This window comes from Dreissena polymorpha, chromosome 10, assembly GCF_020536995.1.
Source record: "Dreissena polymorpha isolate Duluth1 chromosome 10, UMN_Dpol_1.0, whole genome shotgun sequence".
Classification (NCBI taxonomy): Eukaryota; Metazoa; Mollusca; class Bivalvia; order Myida; family Dreissenidae; genus Dreissena; species Dreissena polymorpha.
Window position 1 is genome coordinate 54,675,238 of NC_068364.1, and position 20,942 is coordinate 54,696,179.

The window sequence follows — 20,942 nt, forward strand, 5'->3', positions numbered from 1 at the left end:
TATTGTTCATGTCGACGTGTGTTTTGGCGTTTAATATATACATTTTGTTAGTGTTGCGAAGTAATGTTGACATTGCAGATCTTTTCCTAGTAAAATTTCATAAACAATTTCTTAATATTGGGGAATAAACTTCCTATGTCAGTGATTTTTTTACTTGAAAGTCCTGCGTCCTGGACTCATAAAAACCTCTGGAGATGCAAAGTGTCAAATTATGTGAGTCCCAAAAATGCATTGAAATTTCTCAAAAAATACTATTGTTCAATAGTTGGACTCATTCTTTCAAATCGGGGACTCGTAGATTTGCAAGTTATCAAGTCACAGGACTCAGATGAGAACATTTGTAAAAAATATCACTGTATGTTCTTTCACTATACATGTAACCTGTTTAAGGAACAACATATTAATATGAAAAAAATAAGTCTTGACAATACTTTCACAAATTATTTAACTGTTTAAAACGCTCTTATCACCTTTGATAATGTAATAGCAATGTAGCTAGACCACTGCGAGGAGATATAGAATTTCTAGAGCTGAATCAGAAGAATTCAACTCCGAAATTGTGAGTGTTTGTACCAGAATGAATCGATAATCGATATATAATGCATTATATAGTTGTTGTTTTTTTTAACTGTGAATGACTACTTTACCTTTGTCTTTATCTATTTGAAAATAGTCAATTGCGTTTAGTCGAATTTACCATAAAAAAACAACTTTTAAATAACTTGCAATAAACGCTTAGAACTATATATGGTTAACGGGTCTATGCTTTTTTCTGAATCTGAACAAATATTGTGTATTTATATGCCAACATTTGTACGAATTATTTTTCTACTATATGTTGTATTACCTAGCTGTACACAGCACAATGTGATACCTCTAATTTGTTAAGAGTGTAACACTATCAACGACTAAGCATTACTTATTGAATATTTCTGTCTTTCATCACCATTTGCTTTATGTTACGTATAAATTGTTAGAATTGACGTTCTTGAACATATTGGATGAGGATACGGTTTAATCTTTCATGAATCTAAGCTTCATTTATGCTGACAAAGTATCTTTGTATAATTAGTAACTGTATGAACCTGCAAGTTTATGCAAACTGATGAAAATGTCTCTACTTAGCGGTACTTCAAAGAATAAACTTACACTACTTTTATCCTCTTAAAATGTAAGAAAAATGCAATTTGCGAAACACTTATGATTAACTTAACTGTTGTTTAAATATTTACAAATGTAACAAAATGTTACTCTTTCTTTCTTTAAATAAACTGTTAAACGTTTAACAATATCTGTTATTGTTGTAATTGCATCACAACCACAAAATCGCATTCGCGCTTTCGGGAAGTTAATGGTTCATGAAGCCTTCGTGTATTTGTTAGTTTGCATTAAGGTTTCTGTGCGACCGTTTTTAATGGAACAATTTTTCTTGTACCTTCAGCTCGAGAACAAATAGCCCTTCAATCCATGTGATCCTTCACCGAAACGTTTAAAAACCATACGTCGTTTGAGACCTGTTTATAAATTATCTTACGACAAATAAAATTTAAGTTTAGAGCAAATACAACATTTCACTTGTATATACCTTGACGAAAGTTTAAGTAAATGATTAAAGGAATACATCATCGGAATAAGTACCGAAATTTGCTTCTTTAAAGCATGAAGGGGCCTTTTCACGTTTTGGTAAATTGACAGAATTAAAAAAAAGTGTTTCAGATTCGCAAATGTTCGTTGTAGTTATTATATTTGTGAGGAAACAGTTATACTGAACATTTACCATGCTCTAAAATAGCCAGTATATGCATCGTTTGACGATTTAAAAGCCTATACATTATAAAGCGTTGCAACGAGAAACGATTTCAAGAATGATTTGGAGAGTTCTGTTGTTGTCGTTATATTTTGTGACACTACGAGGATTGCTTATATAAAGTATAAAATGCATCATTAATTGTATGAGCACGGATGGCCGAGTGGTCGAAGTGTTAGACTTTTAATCCAGGTGGGATTTTCTTGTGATGGCAGAGATTGTGCGCGAGAGCAAGGAACGACTACTCTGCGTGGAGATTGGTTAAATACGTTTCACTTAATCTAGATTAACCTTTTCAGTAAGAGAGCGGATATGAATCATTTGTCCATTTCTTTTTGTAATTGAAGTGGCATAATTAAAAAGTGCATCGGACAAACTCGTCGGTAATCAAAATGTATAATCGTCTTTACCAATCTAAGCGATGATTCGATTTTAAATGGTTGAGTTTAACAGCGGACTAGGTTGATTGTGTCAAGCTTTTTTAATCGAATCCGAAGGGCATTATTCATAAGTACCTCCGATGTCAATCTAGCCGGTTATTGTACTTGGCTGAGACTATATGCCAACAAACATTATCACCATTACCCCCAAGTTTCTGGATTATCCGAGTTCAACTAATTGCGTTAGAAAGCGGACATCCTCGTAGATGCTGTCCGCCTGATGTGTTCACATATAAACTCCCATTATTAAACTGGCGTACAAAATTAGCCGTAATTGTATTGTAGTGTATGATAGTGTGTAAGAATGGCTCCTATGAAGAGACATAGTAAGCAAAACATTACAACGTACGTCGTCGATTGACCATATGTCTTTTAAAACAAGATTTAGTAAAGCCCTGGTGGAAAGGGCACAAGTGTTACAATGTCTCCTAAAGAACATTTCTTCGACCTGTCAGACTTATCACATTTGACTGACTTATTTGAAGAACTTCTGTATCTGCCATAAATCAAGCATTATGATTGCATTACCCAATCCAACTGTTGCATTATTTGTATCATTATTTTCATGTATCGGTACTTTCTAAGACACTGCGTGTTTGTTTAAATGTGTTGCAGCATTTAACGCTTTTTCCGTCATATCATGACGGTGAGTTAACTACCCACACGTTTTCAATTTAGGTAAACTGGAAAGCCAGGAACTAGTGCACACGCGAACATTCACTACTGACTAGTTACTGACACCTGTCCTGTTATTTAGATGCATGAGGGGCATATGAGTATAAACAATTGTATTACCAACAAGTAAATTCGTTGAATTGATATCACCCGCCCGATGCAAAATCTCGTGACAGACGGAAGGACGAAATGACGGACGAATGCCAATTTTATATCCCTCGGGGGATAATAACTACATACGTTATGTGGCCGAGCCTTGAATTAACCCATTTATGCCTAGCGTCTAGAAAAAAGGCCTTGGCAAACAGCGTAGACCCAGATCTGGGTCTGCGATGTTTGCTTAAAGTAAGAAATATTCTAAATATAGAAATAAATATACTAGACATCCAATTTTGGAAATAAATTGATCCAATTCAGAAGGATGGGAGAGTCCACTAGGTATAAATGGGTTAAAGAATTCTCACCTCAACGCTTCACCATAGACAACCATCTAACACTTATGTGTACAGTCAGTGTAGTCATAACAAGAACATGAATATATTACTAAACAAGAGTGCCAAACTGTCACAAGATACGCCCGTTCGAGGTTTTGGACACCATGCTCAATGCTTCAAATGCATTAAGTGACCTCGAGACCGAGTTATTGACCTAGCATGACCCATATTTGAACTTGACCTAGATATCATTTAGATGTAACATCTGACTAAATTTGGTGAAGATCAGATGAAAACTACTTCAATTAGGGAGCGGACACCATGCTAAATGCTTGAAATGCACTATGTGACCTCGTTTTTGACCCGGCATGACCCATATTCTAACTTGACCAACTTCATCTAGACACAACTTCTGACCAAATTAGGTGAAGATCAGAGGAAAACTACTTCAATTAGAGAGCCGACACCATGCTAAATGCTTGAAATGCACTAAGTAACTTCGCGACCTAGTTTTTGACCTGGCATGACCCATATTTGAACTTGACCTACATATCATCTAGACACAACTTCTGACCATATTTGGTGAAGATCGGGTGAAAACTACTTCAATTAGAGAGCGGACACCATGCTTAATCCTTGAAATGCACTAAGTGACCCCGTGACCTAGTTTTTAACCCGGCAAGACCCATATTCGAACTTGACCTAGATATTGTCTAGACACAACTTCTGACCAAGTTTTGTTTAGATCGGATGAAAACTATTTGAATTAGAGACACTGGACACTGCTGTGGACGCCGCCTGCCACCTGTCCGCCAAGGGCGAAACTATAAGACGTCCCTTTTTTAAAAACGGGCGTATAAATCTCTATACTTTTGATTAAGGGGATGGGTTTGAATTTCAGCCCCAAACACAAACAGAAATCATAACCCTATGGATCATCTGCTATTGCAAAGAAAAACAAACACTAACTAGAGCTTTGTCACTGAATGTGACTTATACCCCCATACCACTTTGACGCAGGATAAAAAGTTGTTTAAAAGTTTCGGATGAATACAATTTGAATTAGAGTCCGGACAAAGTGGCGCCGTTGAAAATGCACTAATTGACCCTATGACCTAGTTCTTGACCCGACATGACCCATATTCGAACTTGACCTAGATATCAACTAGATGCAACTACTGACCAAGTTTGGTAAAGATCGGATGAATACAATTTGAATAAGAGTCCGGACAAAGTGGCGCTGTTGAAAATGGACTAATTGACCCTATGACCTAGTTTTTTACCTGGCATGACCCATATTCGAACTTGGCCTAGATATCAACTAGATGTAACTACTGACCAAGTTTGGTGAAGATAAGATTTATACAATTTGAATTAGAGTCCGGACAAAGTAAAATGCACTAATTGACCCTTTGACCTAGTTTTTGACCCAGCATGACCCATATTCGGACTTGACCTAGATATCAACTAGATGCAACTACTGACCAAGTTTGGTGAAGATCGGATGAATACAATTTGAATTAGAGTCCGGACAAAGTGGCGCCGTTGAAAATGCTCTAATTGACCCTATGACCTAGTTTTTGACCCGGCATGACCCATATTCGAACTTGGCCTATATATCAACTAGATGCAACTGCTGACCAAGTTTGGTGAAGATCGGATGAATACAATTTGAAATAGAGTCCGGACAAAGTGGCCCCTTTGAAAATGCACTTATTGACCCTATGACCTAGTTTTTGACCCGGCATGACCCATATTCGAACTTGGCCTAGATATCAACTAGATGCAACTGCTGACCAAGTTTGGTGAAGATCGGATGAATACAATTTGAATTAGAGTCCGGACAAAGTGATGCCTTCCGCCCGCCGCCCGCCCGCCCGCCAAGGGGTTTCACATAATACGTCCCGTATTTTATACGGGCGTATAAAAATCACCCATGCGACCGTCAGATGTGAATAGAAACAATATGAGCCGTGCTCTGTGAAAAAATGGGTTTTATGCATGTGCGTAAAGTGTCGTCCCTGATTAGCCTGTGCAGTCCACACAGGCTAATCAGGGATGACACTTTCCGCTTGCATGGTATTTTTCGTTTACAGACATTCTCTTCTTAGCAAAAATCCAGCTTTGGCAGAGAGTGTCGTCCCTGATTAGCCTGTGCGGACTGCACAGGCTAATCTGGGACGGTACTTTACGCACATGCATTAAACCCCTTTTTCACAGAGCAAGGCCAATATACAAGTACACAGTTTGCTGGTTAGTACACAATCAAACATTATTATGTGTAGCACACATCGACTCTTACTTTATCTTATATACTTACAACCTCAAGTGCCAATTTACCACAAGCTCTGATTGCATAAGATGCGATATAATAAGCTCTTCAAGTTTTACACACATGCATGCACGAGCCGCGTCATGCATAAACAGGTCTTTTACCATAGTTGACCAACGTAGCGCATTAAGAGTATTCTGGCCAGGAGCTACCCTATTTGCTATAAAGTCACTTTGTAATGTCATAAACGGGCAGGGAAGCTACTGCCTAGACTGTCATTGATGCACAGGCTGATATAGAGCTACGTTGGCTGCATGTGACATGAGACTCGATTCTGCATAAAGCAGCTCATATATTTAATAGAACTGTGCACACAGGTTTCATGAAGGAGAAAAACAGCATTTTTTTACTTCATGGTGTTATGACTCATTATGGATGGTTTTGATATATAACAAAGCTACCATATGCTTGTGTCTCACCTTAAAAATCTCTTTAACCCTTTCCAACTTAGCAAATTGAAAATGGCTATATAGTATGCAAACAACATAAAACCAGAACAGCCTGCAAGTAACCTGCATTCTTTTCAGGTTTTATGCTGTTTGCTGCTCACCAGTATCTAAGGGTTGGAAATGAAGCTTTCAAAACTTGCATCTAGAAAAAAGGTCTTAAATGAAATTTACATTTGTAAGGGACTTCAAATGCGTAAAAATAAAATATCTTAGTGGTAAAGGGTTAATACACTTGTATGAGGCAAGAATATTACATGTAACACAAGCAAAAAGAAAATCAACATTTATTATCTCAGTATTTGTTTGAATTACAGCTGTAAAACATTGACATACTGAATTTCTATTCTATCCATTAAAAAACATAACATACCAGTAGCAACCTTTCCTTCTTTAAATTGAATGCTATCAGAACAAGAGCACCGCCTTGCGGGTGCAGACCGCTCATCTATTTTCTTTTTAAAGGTGAAGGGACTCTCATTTTCAATCACAAAGGAGGGAGGAGTGGAGTGAAGAGGGGTGTATAGTGTGGGGTTGTGGACATTTATTACATTATCTTCCAAAAAAAGCGAAAAAAAAAAAAAAAAAAAAAAAAAAAAATCGGGGGGGGGGGGGGGGGGTATAGTGTGAGGGTGTGGTGATAATTTGTGAGATGATCTTAAAAAAAAAAAAAAAAAAAAAAAAAAAATCAAAAAAAAAATTTGGGGGGGGGGGGGTGGGGGGGGTGGGGTGGGGGTATAGTGTGAGGGTGTGGTGGTCATTTGTGAGATGATCTTATAAAAAAAAAAAAAAAAAAAAAAAAAATTAGGGGGGGGGGGGGGAGGGGGGGAGGGGGGGGGAGGGCACGGGGGATGGTTTGGGTGAAGTCTATTGTGGTATGTCAGGTAAGAGTAGTTTCATCAAAGTATCAATCAAATCTAATCATAAATAAAGAAGTTATGGCAATTTTAGCAAAATTTAATAATTTGACCTTGAGAGTCAAGGTCATTCAAAGGTCAAAGTAAAATTCAAGTTGCCAGGTACAGTAACCTCATGATAGCATGTAAGTATTTGAAGTTTGAAAGCAATAGCCTTGATACTTCGAGTGGATCGAAACACAAAATTTAACCATATATTAAAAGTTACTAAGTCAAAAAAGGGCCATAATTCCGTAACAATGACAACCAGAGTTATGCAACTTGTCCTTTTACTGTACCCTTATGATAGTTTGTGAGTGTTCCAAGTATGAAAGCAATATCTATGATACTTTAGGGGTAAAGTGACCAAAACATAAATCTTAACCAAATTTTCAATTTTCTAAGTATAAAGGGCCCATAATTCCGTCCAAATGCCAGTCAGAGTTACATAACTTTGCCTGCACCGTCCCCTTATGATAGTTCATAAATCTTGCAAGTATGAAAGCAATAGCTTTGATACTGTAGGAATAAAGTGGACCTAAACACAAAACTTAATCAAATTTTCAATTTTCTAAGTATAAAAAGGGCACATAATTCTGTCAAAATGCCAGTCAGAGTTACATTACTTTGCCTGCACAGTCCCCTTATGATAGTTAGTAAGTGTTGCAAGTATGAAAGCAATAGCTTTGATGCTTAAGGAATAAAATGGACCTAAACACAAAACTTAACCAAAATTGTAAATTTTCTAAGTATAAAAAGGGCACATAATTCTGTCAAAATGCATGCCAGAGTTATCTAACTTTGCCTGCCCAGTCCCCTCATGATAGTAAGTAAGTGTACCAAGTTTGAATGCAATAGCATTGATACTTACTGAGAAAAGTGGAACTAAACGCAAAACTTAACCAAAATTTGCAATTTTTTAAGTACAAAAAGGGCACATAATTCTGTCAAAATGCACGCCAGAGTTATCTAACTTTGCCTGCCTAGTCCCCTCATGATAGTAAGTAAGTGTACCAAGTTTGAATGCAATAGCATTGATACTTTCTGAGAAAAGTGGACCTAAACGCAAAACTTAACCGGACGCCGACGCCAACGCCAACGCCAACGCCAACGCCAACGCCGACGCCAAGGTGATGACAATAGCTCATAATTTTTTTTCAAAAAATAGATGAGCTAAAAATCACTTTTAAACTAAACAAAACACATCTGATCATACAAAGACTAGGAAATCATATAAATTTAAGAAAATTCTGACAAACTCATTTAAAAGTTCTCAAATATAAGTTTATGTATAATACTAAACATAAACACATATATATTTCTCATGCCAGTTTTTAATCAACTACAAGCAAACAACCATCCCTGTTACATCCAATCTAGCATGGCAACTGGTGTTTAATGGTGACCACGGAAATGTGCTCCAGTCATTTGGTCTACCGCAATTATGGTAACTGAAATTAGAAATTGCTTGATCATGTAAAAAGTATAAAGTCAATTTAAGTGTCTTAAAAAATATTTGAAAAACAAGAACAACAACAAGAGAGCTATGATGGGCCTCTTTTCATGGCCCTCATGCGATTTGATTTCAAAGCCCACCAATTGTTGAAGACTAAAACCGGTGACATAGTTTTTTACCCCGCTTGACCCAAATTCAAACATGACCTTTTTATTGTCAAGATAAACTTGATGACCTAATTGAGTCATACATATAGCTTATAATTATGGAGATAAAAAGGTTTTTGACAAAGTTTTTTGATGAACGCATATTCAAACATGGCCATGTTATGTCAAGATAAACTACTGACCAAGATTTATCAAGATTGAGTCATAAACGTGACTTCAATAGTTGCAACAAGGTTTAGCTAAGATATGACATGTTGACCTAACCTTTCGATGCACATGACCCGGATTTGACATTGCCAAGACATTATCTAGATAAACAGTATCACCAAGTTTCATCAAGATTGGCTTCTAGAGTGGTAACAATTTTTTTATATCTGATGACCTAGATTGGGGACAAATGTGACAAAGATTTTAACAAAGTCTGGATGTTGTCAAGATCAAAATTTTGACCAAGTTTCATACAGATTAAGCAAACAAATGGGGCCTCTAGAGTTAAGATGAACTAAAAATTGTAGGCACACAATGTATGACGCACAACAGGTTTGTACATAAAAATAAAACAAGGGCTGTTTGTAAAACATGCATGCCCCCCATATGAGCTGTCCGTTGTAGTGGCAGCCATTGTGTGAATACGTTTTTTGTCACTGCGACCTTGACCTTTGACCTAGTGACCTGAAAATCAATAGGGGTCATCTGCGAGTCACGATCAATGTACCTACGAAGTGTCATGATCCTAGGCAAAAGCGTTCTTGAGTTATCATCCGAAAATCATTTTACTATTTCAGGTCACCGTGACCTTGACCTTTGACCTTGTGACCTCAAAATCAATAGAGGTCATCTGCGAGTCATGATCAATCTACCTATGAAGTTTCATGATCCTAGGCGTATGCGTTCTTGAGTTATCATTCGAAAACAATTTTACTATTTCGGCTCACTGTGACCTTGACCTTTGACCTAGTGACCTCAAAATCTATAGGGGTCATCTGCGAGTCATGATCAATTTACCCATGAAGTTTCATGATCCTAGGCGTATGCATTCTTGAGTTTTCATCCGGAAACCATTTTACTATTTCGGGTCATCGTGACCTTGACCTTTGACCTAGTGACCTCAAGATCAATAGGGGTCATCTGCAAGTCATGATCAATCTACCCATGAAGTTTCATGATCCTAGGCGTATGCGTTCTTGAGTTATCATCCGGAAACCATTTTACTATTTCGGGTCACGGTGACCTTGACCTTTGACCTAGTGACCTCAAAATCAATAGGGGTCATCTGCGAGTCATGATAAATGTACCTATGAAGTTTCATGATCCTAGGCCCAAGCGTTCTTGAGTTATCATCTGACAACCGTCTGGTGGACGGACCGACAGACCGACTGACAGACCGACATGAGCAAAGCAATATACCCCCTCTTCTTCGAAGGGGGGCATATAAAATGTCATGTTGGCAATATTACTCTGCAAAAGCCGGTAACAGCAAACATTTCTTGCTTTATGACTAATATCAAAGGTTGTTGAGCGGTGAGAGTAAACAGGCCTTGCATTTAAAGAGAATCCTAGTCCACACAATTCAAGAACAGACCAACAGAAGGAGCCAGGCAAAAGAATTGCTGATAAAAGGTATTTGGATAATTTGATCAAGCAAATAAGTAACATTAGCTTTTTTATAATTAACTGATGAAGCATTACAACAAAAACTAGAAATGTGTCACATATACTTAGCAGCCCTGATGACAGCTGATTCCTTATCAGTTCAATCGGAGAAAAGTGGAAAATATTCGGACTACTTGAAAAAACATGTGTGTGTTTACAATACAACTGCAGATAATTATGTCAACCATCCCGAATATTCATGAGATTGATGTCATCTTGTTCAGGAATAATTGAACTTTACCACAATGTTTTCAAAATTGACATAGGACCACCCTATGCCGAGAAAATAGCACCCGACTTTGACGTTGAATAAAATACCTTATGATGGACTGATCAAAATTTCAAATGTAGTTCTCAAAACTAGAAAGTCTAACTTAAATTTTGATGCCAAAATTACATGAACTGTCTGCAAATGAAAATTAGGTTCCTGCATCTATAAACAAAGATGCACATTTATACAATTTGACCTCAAGTTTATATGCAAGATAAAGATGCCCTTTTAAATTATACTGATGCTCCCACAACACATAATTATGTTATGAGCTAGCTACTAGTGTTCACTAAGTTTCACAATTACAATGCCCTAACACCTTACAGGCACTCTACCAAGATATCATTACAAGAAATGTTTTGACCAAGTTTGATGAAGATTTGCCTAAAAATGTGACTTCTAATAAGTTTACAAGGTTTCAATACAGCCATATAAGAGGAACAGCCCCGCCCCCCACCCTGGCGGCCATGTTTTATAACAGACCAGAACTATTTTCATGAAGATTGGACAATAAATGTGTCCTCTAGAGTGTTAACAAGGCAAATATTGACACAGCATGCCGCACTACGGACAAAAGGTGATCACAAAAGCTCACCATGAGCATATTGTGCTGAGGTAAGCTAAAAACAACCACATACAAGTAAGACCTAATCCAACCCAGATGCCCCGCATGGGTCCAGGCATTCTGAACAGGTGTTGCCATTTTGGGTAGTCTTTTAACAGTTCGTTTTGAAACTTCCATACATGGTTTCTGAAAATAAATCAAGAACATAATAAATTGCAAAACAGAATTTGCGTTTTCAAACGAGGCGCTTAAATTAATCCTAAAATGAAAAGTACTAAAAGCAATACATTTATTTAGTTGCAAAAATTCAACTTTCAGCTTTATAACCCAAAGCCTTGCTGAGAGTTGCAATACGCTGTCTATTGTCCTGAGGCGTAAAATGTGATCACCACTGCAGGGGCAAAACAACACTGTTACTGCAAAAACTTATCAACATTTACCTGTCTAAACCACAAATTCATGCAAATGGCACCATTAAAGCAAGAAATAATTGCTTTTTTATTTACATTGTTAATTATGGTACGCTCTATCGAACATATTTTAACACTGTCCCAATGATGCAAACTTAAAATTTCACTATCGGTTAGGTTGCAGTACACCAATATTTTGGACATTGTTATTTGTGATGTAGCCTAAGTCAATAATGAATTTCGAATATTTACACTGTTCCAAATTTCGCCATTAAATTGTCAACAAGGATAGTGTGTTAAAACATTGGTGTATTTTCAAATGGTTCATGCAAAGGATAATATCTGTAGGTTTCTAAATTTAATGTGTGTTTGAAATGTATCAATCTTTCCTTACAGGGACCTTTGTACGTTTTGGTATATTGACAAAATAATAAAAAAACGAATCAGATTCGCAAATTTTCCTTGTAGTTATGATATTTGTGAGGAAACCGTTATACTTAACATTTACCATGCTCTAAAATATCCAACTATGATTTTATGCATATTTTGACGATTTAAAAACCTGAAAATTATAAAGCGTTGCAACGCAAAACAATGGCTAGATTGCACTTTACCGGTACGCAGTTGTTTACCATTATCGACAAAGCAGGGGTTTGGGGGCAGTAGCCCCAGATACTAAGAAAATATATATGATAACAAGATGCGTTTGTGAAACACAATGTCCCCCTATATGACGTTTGACCTTGGAGGATGACCTTGGCCTTGTGTAGGATGACCTTGACCTTCACCTTTTACCACTAAAAATGTGCAGCTCCATGAGATACACATGCATGCCAAATATCAAGTTGCTATCTTCAAAATTGCAAAAGTATTCATAAAATAAGCGATTTGGACCACATATATTTGACCTCTGACCTTGAAGGATGACCTTGACCTTTCACCACTCAAAATGTACAGCTCCATGAGATACACATGCATGCCAAATATCAAGTTGCTATCTTCAATATTGCAAAAGTATTCATAAAATGAGCGATTTTGGCCACATATATTTGACCTCTGACCTTGAAGGATGACCTTGACCTTGACCTTTCACCACTCAAAATGTGCAGCTTCATGAGATACACATGCATGCCAAATATGAAGTTGCTATCTTCAAAATTGCAAAAGTTATTGCAAAATGTTAAAGTTGGGCCAAACAGACCAACAGACAGACAGGGCAAAAACAATATGTCCCCCACTAAATATAAGGACAACAACAGAACTCTCCAAATTATTATTTAATTGTTTCGGGGCATTGCACTTTACCTGTACAGTACGTAAGAAAAAGAACGGAAAAGTGTACCCTAACCCGCAACACTTAACACCTAGTGCAACTCCTTACAACCCTTTTTATGTCCCCCACTATAGTAGTCTACAAAAAGCATTTACCTTCTATTAATCCAATAACATATTATACACTTTTTGAAACCATTTTTCATTCGATTGTGTCGGTCAGTCGGACCGGTTATCTTAAATCACTTGTCGGTCCTTAGAAAAATTTGCCGGTCAGGACCGGCGGACCGACGGTTTTGGCGAACCCTGGTCTAAGCATTTGACTCTTGCACTAAGGGTCAGTGGTTCGAGCCCAGTTGAGCTTGTGATCTAGGGACCGCCTTGTGATACTATAAATAATGAATTTGATAGGCCACTGGAAAAGAATGACGCTTTCCTAAATAAGTCTATGCTTTTCTTTATCTAACTATTCACAAAGGGAAGAACTTGTTCTGCTATTATTATTTATTTTTATTACCCCACCCACACTGGCACAGATTACCTTGCCCAGGGGTCTTTTAATCCCCGCTTTGCAAGATCCTTTTGAAGTTTAACCAATTCTGGGACATCTTCTACTTTATATTTCTTATAATCAGGGATATTTATCTTAAAATGATGTCCTCCGCCTCCCATATTCTTCAAATTTCTTTAACTACTGAAGAAGTTGTCTCTTTGACACCGGAGGTCAAGGAGGATTGCTCCCCTTTGTTTATATGATGGTTTCGTTACCAAACGTTTCAACCTTCATAAGTTTCGCTCTGGATTTTTTAGTCGCCATCTACATGCCTAGAAGCGAACGGTGAGGGACACGTCGCTAAGGCGGGATGGAGGATGGCATTGCGTTTAAGCAAACTGATATCATAACGTTCTACGAACGTTTATTTATTCGTTCATTTGTAAGTGCGTGCGTTTGTGCGTTCGTTCGTTTATTCATTCATTAATGAATTTAATCATCATTTCATTAATTAATTAATTAATTCATTTATTAATTTGTTTATCCATCAATTTGTTCATCCATCAATCCATCCATTCATTCATTCATTTATTTAGATCGTCATGCTGGATCCCTAAGCAAACAAGCTTGTTTACAAATGGGCTTAATACGAATAACTGCGGCGGGCGTTGAGCGGCTGGGCGGGCGGCGTCTATGAGCACATGCTCTGTTATAACAGAACTTTTATTTTCACCCAAGTATTTAACATAAGGGACAATATAACAAAGAACATTATTAAGTACAATATCGTTACTGCCGATAATTTGTACAACAACAGCACATATTATACAGTGAGAGATGGGGGGCGTTTATGATAAAATATATGATCACATCTATGCACGCTTATAACTTGCGAAGCATGATTTTTGCTATTTAGTTAATATAACTGAACTTTGAGCGGACAAGTGGATTTTTATGCCTGCGTGAGCTTCACGTGTCACACATCCCGATAAATTTAACACAGCCCTTAAAACTAGCGTTTTTGTGACAAACCGGCGCTATATTTCATTTTTGTTTTGTATACCACAAGAAGACAAAAAACTAGACATAACGCACACGAAATGAACTGCAAATATCTAAAATAAAAAATAAGGGTAACGGGTCTTGGAATGGTCAATGCGAAGTATTGCGGATAATAACCGGTTCAATAGAGCCACTAACAAAGCTTTTGATCCAGAGTAATTTTCCAGCAATTAAGTGTTAAAAGAAATTAACATCGATTAAAATATCAAAATTGCAATGAAATAGTAATTTTATTTCATTAATGCTTATCCAACACATTTCTGAGGCACTATAAAAAGAAAAACGTGTTGATAACACCCTGAACAGAAAGTAGCGCATGTTATGTGTATGTTTTCCTTGAGTACAATAAAGAAATAGAATGACGCCAAATAAGCTTAAACGTCACTTTCAGTAAAATGAATAATGGTTTTAATATAATAAATGAGGTTATTCAATTTTTATGCAAATTTTATCTTGGTAGGAAAAGTGTCATAATATGTTCGTTGTTGTAGCTGGCAATAGTTACACCGATTGTTTTCTTCAGTTCAAATTATGTTTTTGAAAATAATACATTTACGTGCGCAAATGGAAATATATCTAGCCCCAGATTGATACAAACTCCTCGATGCGATAAATCTATGCTTGGAACCAGTCAGCGTAGGGTTTTGTTTAATGATTTTTTTTCGGCATAGCTGTATAAGCCAGCTTTTCACCTTACCTGACCTTTGTAAGTGTCAAATAAAATTCTAAATAAACTTTCCCGCGGCTAGATACGAATGAATACACTTCATTTATTCAATACTAATGAATCAATTGGCTGATTTGAACATACCACCAGAACATTGGAAACATGGACGCGTCTTTGTAACACTGCTTTACTGCATGAAACAATTGTATCTCTAATGAAAAGGCTTGATAGGTAGAACAGTTTTACACTCAACTCTCGACATCAATGCAGTTTGTGCATGCACCTTTTATTTTCAGAGGATTGCCAGCGCCAGTATCAGGGTCAATGAAATAAAAGTTATATAATATAGACGCTATCGCGTGAACTAGGTGAAGTGTTTGGGTTATCTGGAAGACTTGTGGTCAGCAGCAATAGATCACTTTATCGGGTTAACCTTCTCAAAGGGTCAATCTCAGCAGGTTATCTCATTAACAGCTACAGACCATTATTGTATTGCTGATAATGGCTGAAGTATATCTGACTCAAGAATCTGGCATATACCCTGGACTGTAGAATTTTCTTTAGAACAGAAATATGTCAAATGAAAATATTCAGCGATATAATTATGGTATGTCAATACTAGATTCTTAATGTGTTTTCAACAATACCATGATAAATAATATTTTTGATTAATTTAACAAGAATTATTCCACCATATTGACTAATCTATTAAGCATGAGCGCGATGATTCTTGATACTGTTAATAATCGACAAACCACTAAAACAGGTTTGTTCGAAGAACGCGCGTATGAATATTTCAAATATGTACGGATACTTCGCGTGTGGCCGGTTGACTTAATGTTTTAATTTCACTTCCATTCTTCTTTTGGTTTTCTGTTTTGTATCTATAGGTTTATGACCAGCAATATTTAATATTGTAAAATAATCCGCGAAAACTCCGCGTAACATTCCGTACTGCGTGTGATGCAGCTAAGAACTGCACAGTAAAAAGACATTCGCTATCTTTGATCTCATTCATTGAACTCTTTACCTTTCACCAAATCCAACCACAATCAGCGCCGTATATCTTTTTTAAAGATATTTCTTGTTAATAATATGGTGTTCTTACTTAAGCCTACTGTATATTTTCAGGACAGTCATACACATAATGTTATTTTTGTTTACGAAATTAAAATTATCGTTGAGAAAGAAATCATTTTATTTTAGTGACAAGCGTAAAACAAATTTCACTATCATATAGTAACGAATTAGTATGGGGAACGAACCGTTCTGTCATATCAGGGAACCAATGTTATATCTTCCACGTTTCCGGTTATTTCACGAAACCAGATTGTGCAACTTTTAAGGCGAAAATGCCTCCAAAGGCAAAAAAGCCAGGTGAACCTTCTAAAAAGACCGAGCAGAAAAAGAAGGAAAAAATAATAGAAGTATGACACTATCTGAATTCCTAATGAGTGTGGCTTTTCATAAACTTTTTAAGGCTTGGGAGTTATTAAATAAACTTTAGTAGTATTCGGCCATGTTTTATCTGGATATGTTTTAAGCAGCTATTTAGCTCAATCGATAGCGTTTTGGTTTAGATGCATTTGTCTAATCATACTATTTTGGAGGTCCATTTAAGTTGTTCATCTGTATAAAATACCCATAGAAAATAACAAATAATAAGCACGAATAACAAATTTAATGTGTACAAAATGGGTGATGGTCGTTTCGTGCCACTACCAGTTCATGCCACTGAAATTTGTGTAGGAAGGGATTGGTCGTTTCGTCCCACTGATAATATATAGCCGGGTAGGTGTAAATAATACCGTAGAGGTGTGAATCATAATGGGGTTTATATTGATGTAGCAAATTAGAATAGTGTTAACAATGTGGACTCCAGCAAATTGAAATGTGTATCGTCAGACAGTGAGGACCAACAACGACGTTGAAGGTATTATTTTTATTTTTACTAACATAGCAAACAGCAATTTATAATTTTTAATTAGATAAAATTAGTATATAATTAAAATATATATAAAATATTGTATCATAGTACACAACATATTTCTTTCTTTCCGGATGGCATCGCAGGATCAACACTCGGACAGGGCGTGCCGACCTAGGGTTCTACTTGCTCGTCCCCCTGTTACGCTGTGAGGCAGATATGATGGATATGACAATCTGCCTAGTTTCTGAGCATGCCCTGACACGCGTGCATCGCAAGAAGTACAAAAAGATCCACGGGAGACTCTTCCGCATATGGGAGCAGTATTAGGACGACCAAACGACAACTACCCAGCTTCTGCGGGCATGCAGTCTAGGGCTGTAACAAATACATTAGGTGACGAATACGATACGTATCACGAATACAGGGTGGCGAATACGAATATTTATTCGCGAATATGACTTTCAATGAACACAAGTAAAACTGACAACTTTACATTACATTATATAGTATGAAACTATGAGTATTTGTCAATTTGATTAATTGAGTATCCTTGCATACTGAAAATATGAAATATAAAACTTTGAAATAACAAAACACTGACTAGAACTGCTCAAACTTTGAACACAGTTTTGAAACTTTTGAGAAAACATGACTATCTAAGTGCCAATAAAATCCTTGAGTAGAACAATTAAGAGTCAACAGTTGACACATTAGTGACATTAAGTTGCACAATTATTGAGGTTAAGATAAACAATAAGAAATTCAATCTGCTAATCCGTTGTGTGTATGTTTGAGCTTTAAATCACTCATATTTACCTAAATAAACATTAAACAACAATCAAAAGATTTTTCAATTCAATGTCGTAAATATTAAACCAGTGCCCGCCATTTTTGTTGATAATCTCACTGTTTAACATGGTGGGGTAAACATGATGAAAAAATGTCGGAATAAGGAGGAGAACGTTTAAATATAGGGGTTTATTGTATGAACCTTCATTTGTAAGGTAAGATAAGATGATTTAACTTTCAAACTCGAAACCACGTTGTTTGTAATCATCAAATATTCGGTTCGGGAGGTGGCGAATAACGAATATGATTCGTCCACAGCCGTATTAGAGTAATTTGAATATTCGAATGTATCCAGGGTTTTTTTTTACTAAGAAAGTGACGCCGATATTCGGCATCTTCCCCTACCAGAATTTTTTCCCTCAAAATACAATTTCCCCACCAAAAATATCATTTTTCACTAAATTATAATATTTTCTCTCAAAGAAATGTTTATTTTTCCTTTGGGCATTCGACAATTATCCAATTTGCACCATGTACAACGATCTCGCTCTCTCTCTCTCTCTCCAGACGAACACAAAAAATCTGGGAATCCCAGTTATTCTAAATATAGCTCTTAAATTACGTCATGAAAACTGGGCAACTAATCGTAATAATCATGTGACTATTTTACTGGATACCGGTCTTGCGCGAGAAGGGTGTTTCGTCAATTTATTACCGGAAACCAGTTGAATTTTCATCCGGGCTATGTGCAAGCCAAGATATAAACGTGAAAACAGAAAAAAAATGTCTCACAATTGGCGTTCTTACACAAACAAAATAAAACATTCGGACTCGGAAGATACTGAACGCATCGAGGCATTTTCTAAGAAAGAATCATTGAAAACCGTTATAACCCAGCAGGATTCTGAGGTAATCAACATCGAACATTGTGAAAGTGAAAGTAGACAATCGGCAGCTGCCGCTCCTTTCCCTTCCAATACTGTAGCAGATCAAGATCGTCAACCCATTCATCATGAAATTGAAATCACAAAATTGACATCGTCCCCCGGCCCCAGTACAGAAATATAGTTGAAAACATTTCCCATTATCAAGATCTACACCCATCTATTAAGAACTTTGACTTTAATACGTGTTAAATGTGTTTAAGAACAAAAAGGACAGAGACAAGCCTCTTTTAATGAGTTATAGACATTGAAATGAACAGTTTTTATTTTTTCCCCTAATTTGTCTCTTTCGCACTCTTTTTTCCCCTGTCACCCAGCGTCCAGCGTCTTCCCCTTTCTCTAAAAAAAACCCCTGGTATCGTTACAGCCCTAATGCAGTCGCATTGCAGGTCTGGGACCTGACACATCCCATGACCAGGTGCATGACGAAGACGAGGTTTAAAGAAAGAAATCTGAAAAATTAACGTGTAGTGTACTATATTTGCTATGTGTATATGTATATATTTGTGTAAAAAATGTTAAATAAATCTCAAAATGAAATATATCTTGTGAAATCAGATAAAAAAAATGTGTAGTGTACTATATTTGCTATGTGTATAAGAGGCTGTTTTATTGTGTGTATATATGTGTACAAATGTTAAATAAATCTTAAAATGAAATATATCTTGTGGCATGATAATGTTTTATTTTGTTTATGTATTCCTTATCGATATTGTTAATGTACTATATATTATCTACATGGCAACTTTAACATAAATCTTTAACTGACATACATTTTATTAAATTATTATATTTAAAAAAAATCAAATTATGAAAAATCGCATGCAGAATACATTTAATCTGAATAACTAATCTTGACATTAAACAATGTTGTTATTACATGGCACAGAGGTGACCATCACAGGTGCAAAAGTTTTGATTCACACCTACACAGTATTATTCACACCTACCCGGCTATATATATCTGTGGGATGAAACGCTACCCTTTTTCAACAGAAGTATCAGTGGCACGAACTGATAGTGGCATGAAACGACCATAACTCACCAAAATCATATTCCAGCATACACATCAATAGCTGTTGACAAGAAGACCATTTTCATATTTAACCATTCGGTTGCCAGGTGTTTTTAAACGCGCTTCTTGCAACAGATTGAAAACATCGCGTCGGGCCCCTGCCGTAATGGTTGGCCTGGTATGGCAAAAAAACCGACTTCCGGTGGCAGAAATCTAATGGTTGTTTTTGTTGTCGCAGAGCGACCACGGAAAGAACCTTGATTAAACTCAATTTTGGATAACCTGTCCTCTATACGTTGTATAGCCTCGGGGATCTTTGTGCGCTGAATAATCACGAGTTTGATCCAAACTATCACTTATTTCTTCAGAAATATTCATTCTAAGATGACATGTGCCTGGGACCCGCCGTGTGACTTGCACTTCCGGAACAAGACGAAATTATTACGCATTGAGCGTAATTAGTCCACAATAAATAGTTTGCATTAACTACTAATACACAATTTGTGTGATTTCAAATCAAATTAATTTATACATAATCTTTCAAGTGAATTGAAAAAACATCATGGAAATGAAAACAATAGTTGCATGCAAATTATACATAGCAATGTACGTAGCAAGCAAAAGCCTTATATATTCACATCAATTACAACCTCACTTTACACACTTATAAATGTATTCATTTCTGTCTTTTAGTTTAAACCTATTTGTTTTTAAGCGCGATTGCACCTAAAGCCTAAGGCTTATTTGAAACGCTATTGCATGAGTCCATTTCTTGAGACCAGAATTAGTACTTGGTGTCTATGCGGGAGACGGGTGGCACTCTTTACCCAAATACACCCCCTAAATACACAATTTACCCCAATACACCCACAAACTCATAATTTTGACTCATTATGGCATGTTTGTTCATATTTTTTGGACTTTTTTAATCAAGTGGAGCAATATTAAGAAAAACGTGGTATCTAAAGAATTAAATACCTAACACTAACCCTTATGACTTCTAATAAGCACAAAATCATTATTTTTAATTCACTTAATTAAAAAAAGTCCAAAAATATGGATTAAAAAAAGGTCCAAATTTCAAAAATATGGATAAACATGCAATAATGAGTCAAAATTATGATTATTTGGGTAGTATTTGGGTAAATCGTGCTATATGGATAAACATGCCATAATGAGTCAAAATTATGATTATTTGGGCAGTATTTGGGTAAATCT

At 36.4% G+C, this 20,942-nt stretch overlaps 2 protein-coding genes across 2 annotated transcripts in view; one reads left to right on the forward strand and one right to left on the reverse strand.

Moving 5' to 3' along the window:
• Positions 1-8,292: 8,292 nt before the first annotated feature.
• On the reverse strand, positions 8,293-13,579 carry LOC127848482 (NADH dehydrogenase [ubiquinone] 1 beta subcomplex subunit 3-like). The gene is made up of 3 exons (XM_052380967.1): positions 13,366-13,579; positions 11,216-11,328; positions 8,293-8,481 (listed from the first exon to the last, which is right to left on the reverse strand). Exons 1-3 carry the CDS (start codon positions 13,494-13,496, stop codon positions 8,426-8,428), a joined length of 300 nt encoding a protein of 99 aa, XP_052236927.1. The 5' UTR covers positions 13,497-13,579; the 3' UTR covers positions 8,293-8,425.
• A 2,734-nt stretch (positions 13,580-16,313) lies between these two features.
• The window catches only part of LOC127846958 (zinc finger CCCH domain-containing protein 15-like), a 29,550-nt gene continuing 24,921 nt past the window's right edge, over positions 16,314-20,942 (forward strand). Inside the window, exon 1 of the mRNA XM_052378415.1 lies at positions 16,314-16,473. Coding sequence (XP_052234375.1) covers positions 16,399-16,473 — 75 coding nt within the window. The 5' untranslated portion in view covers positions 16,314-16,398. The remainder of the gene's footprint in view (positions 16,474-20,942) is intronic.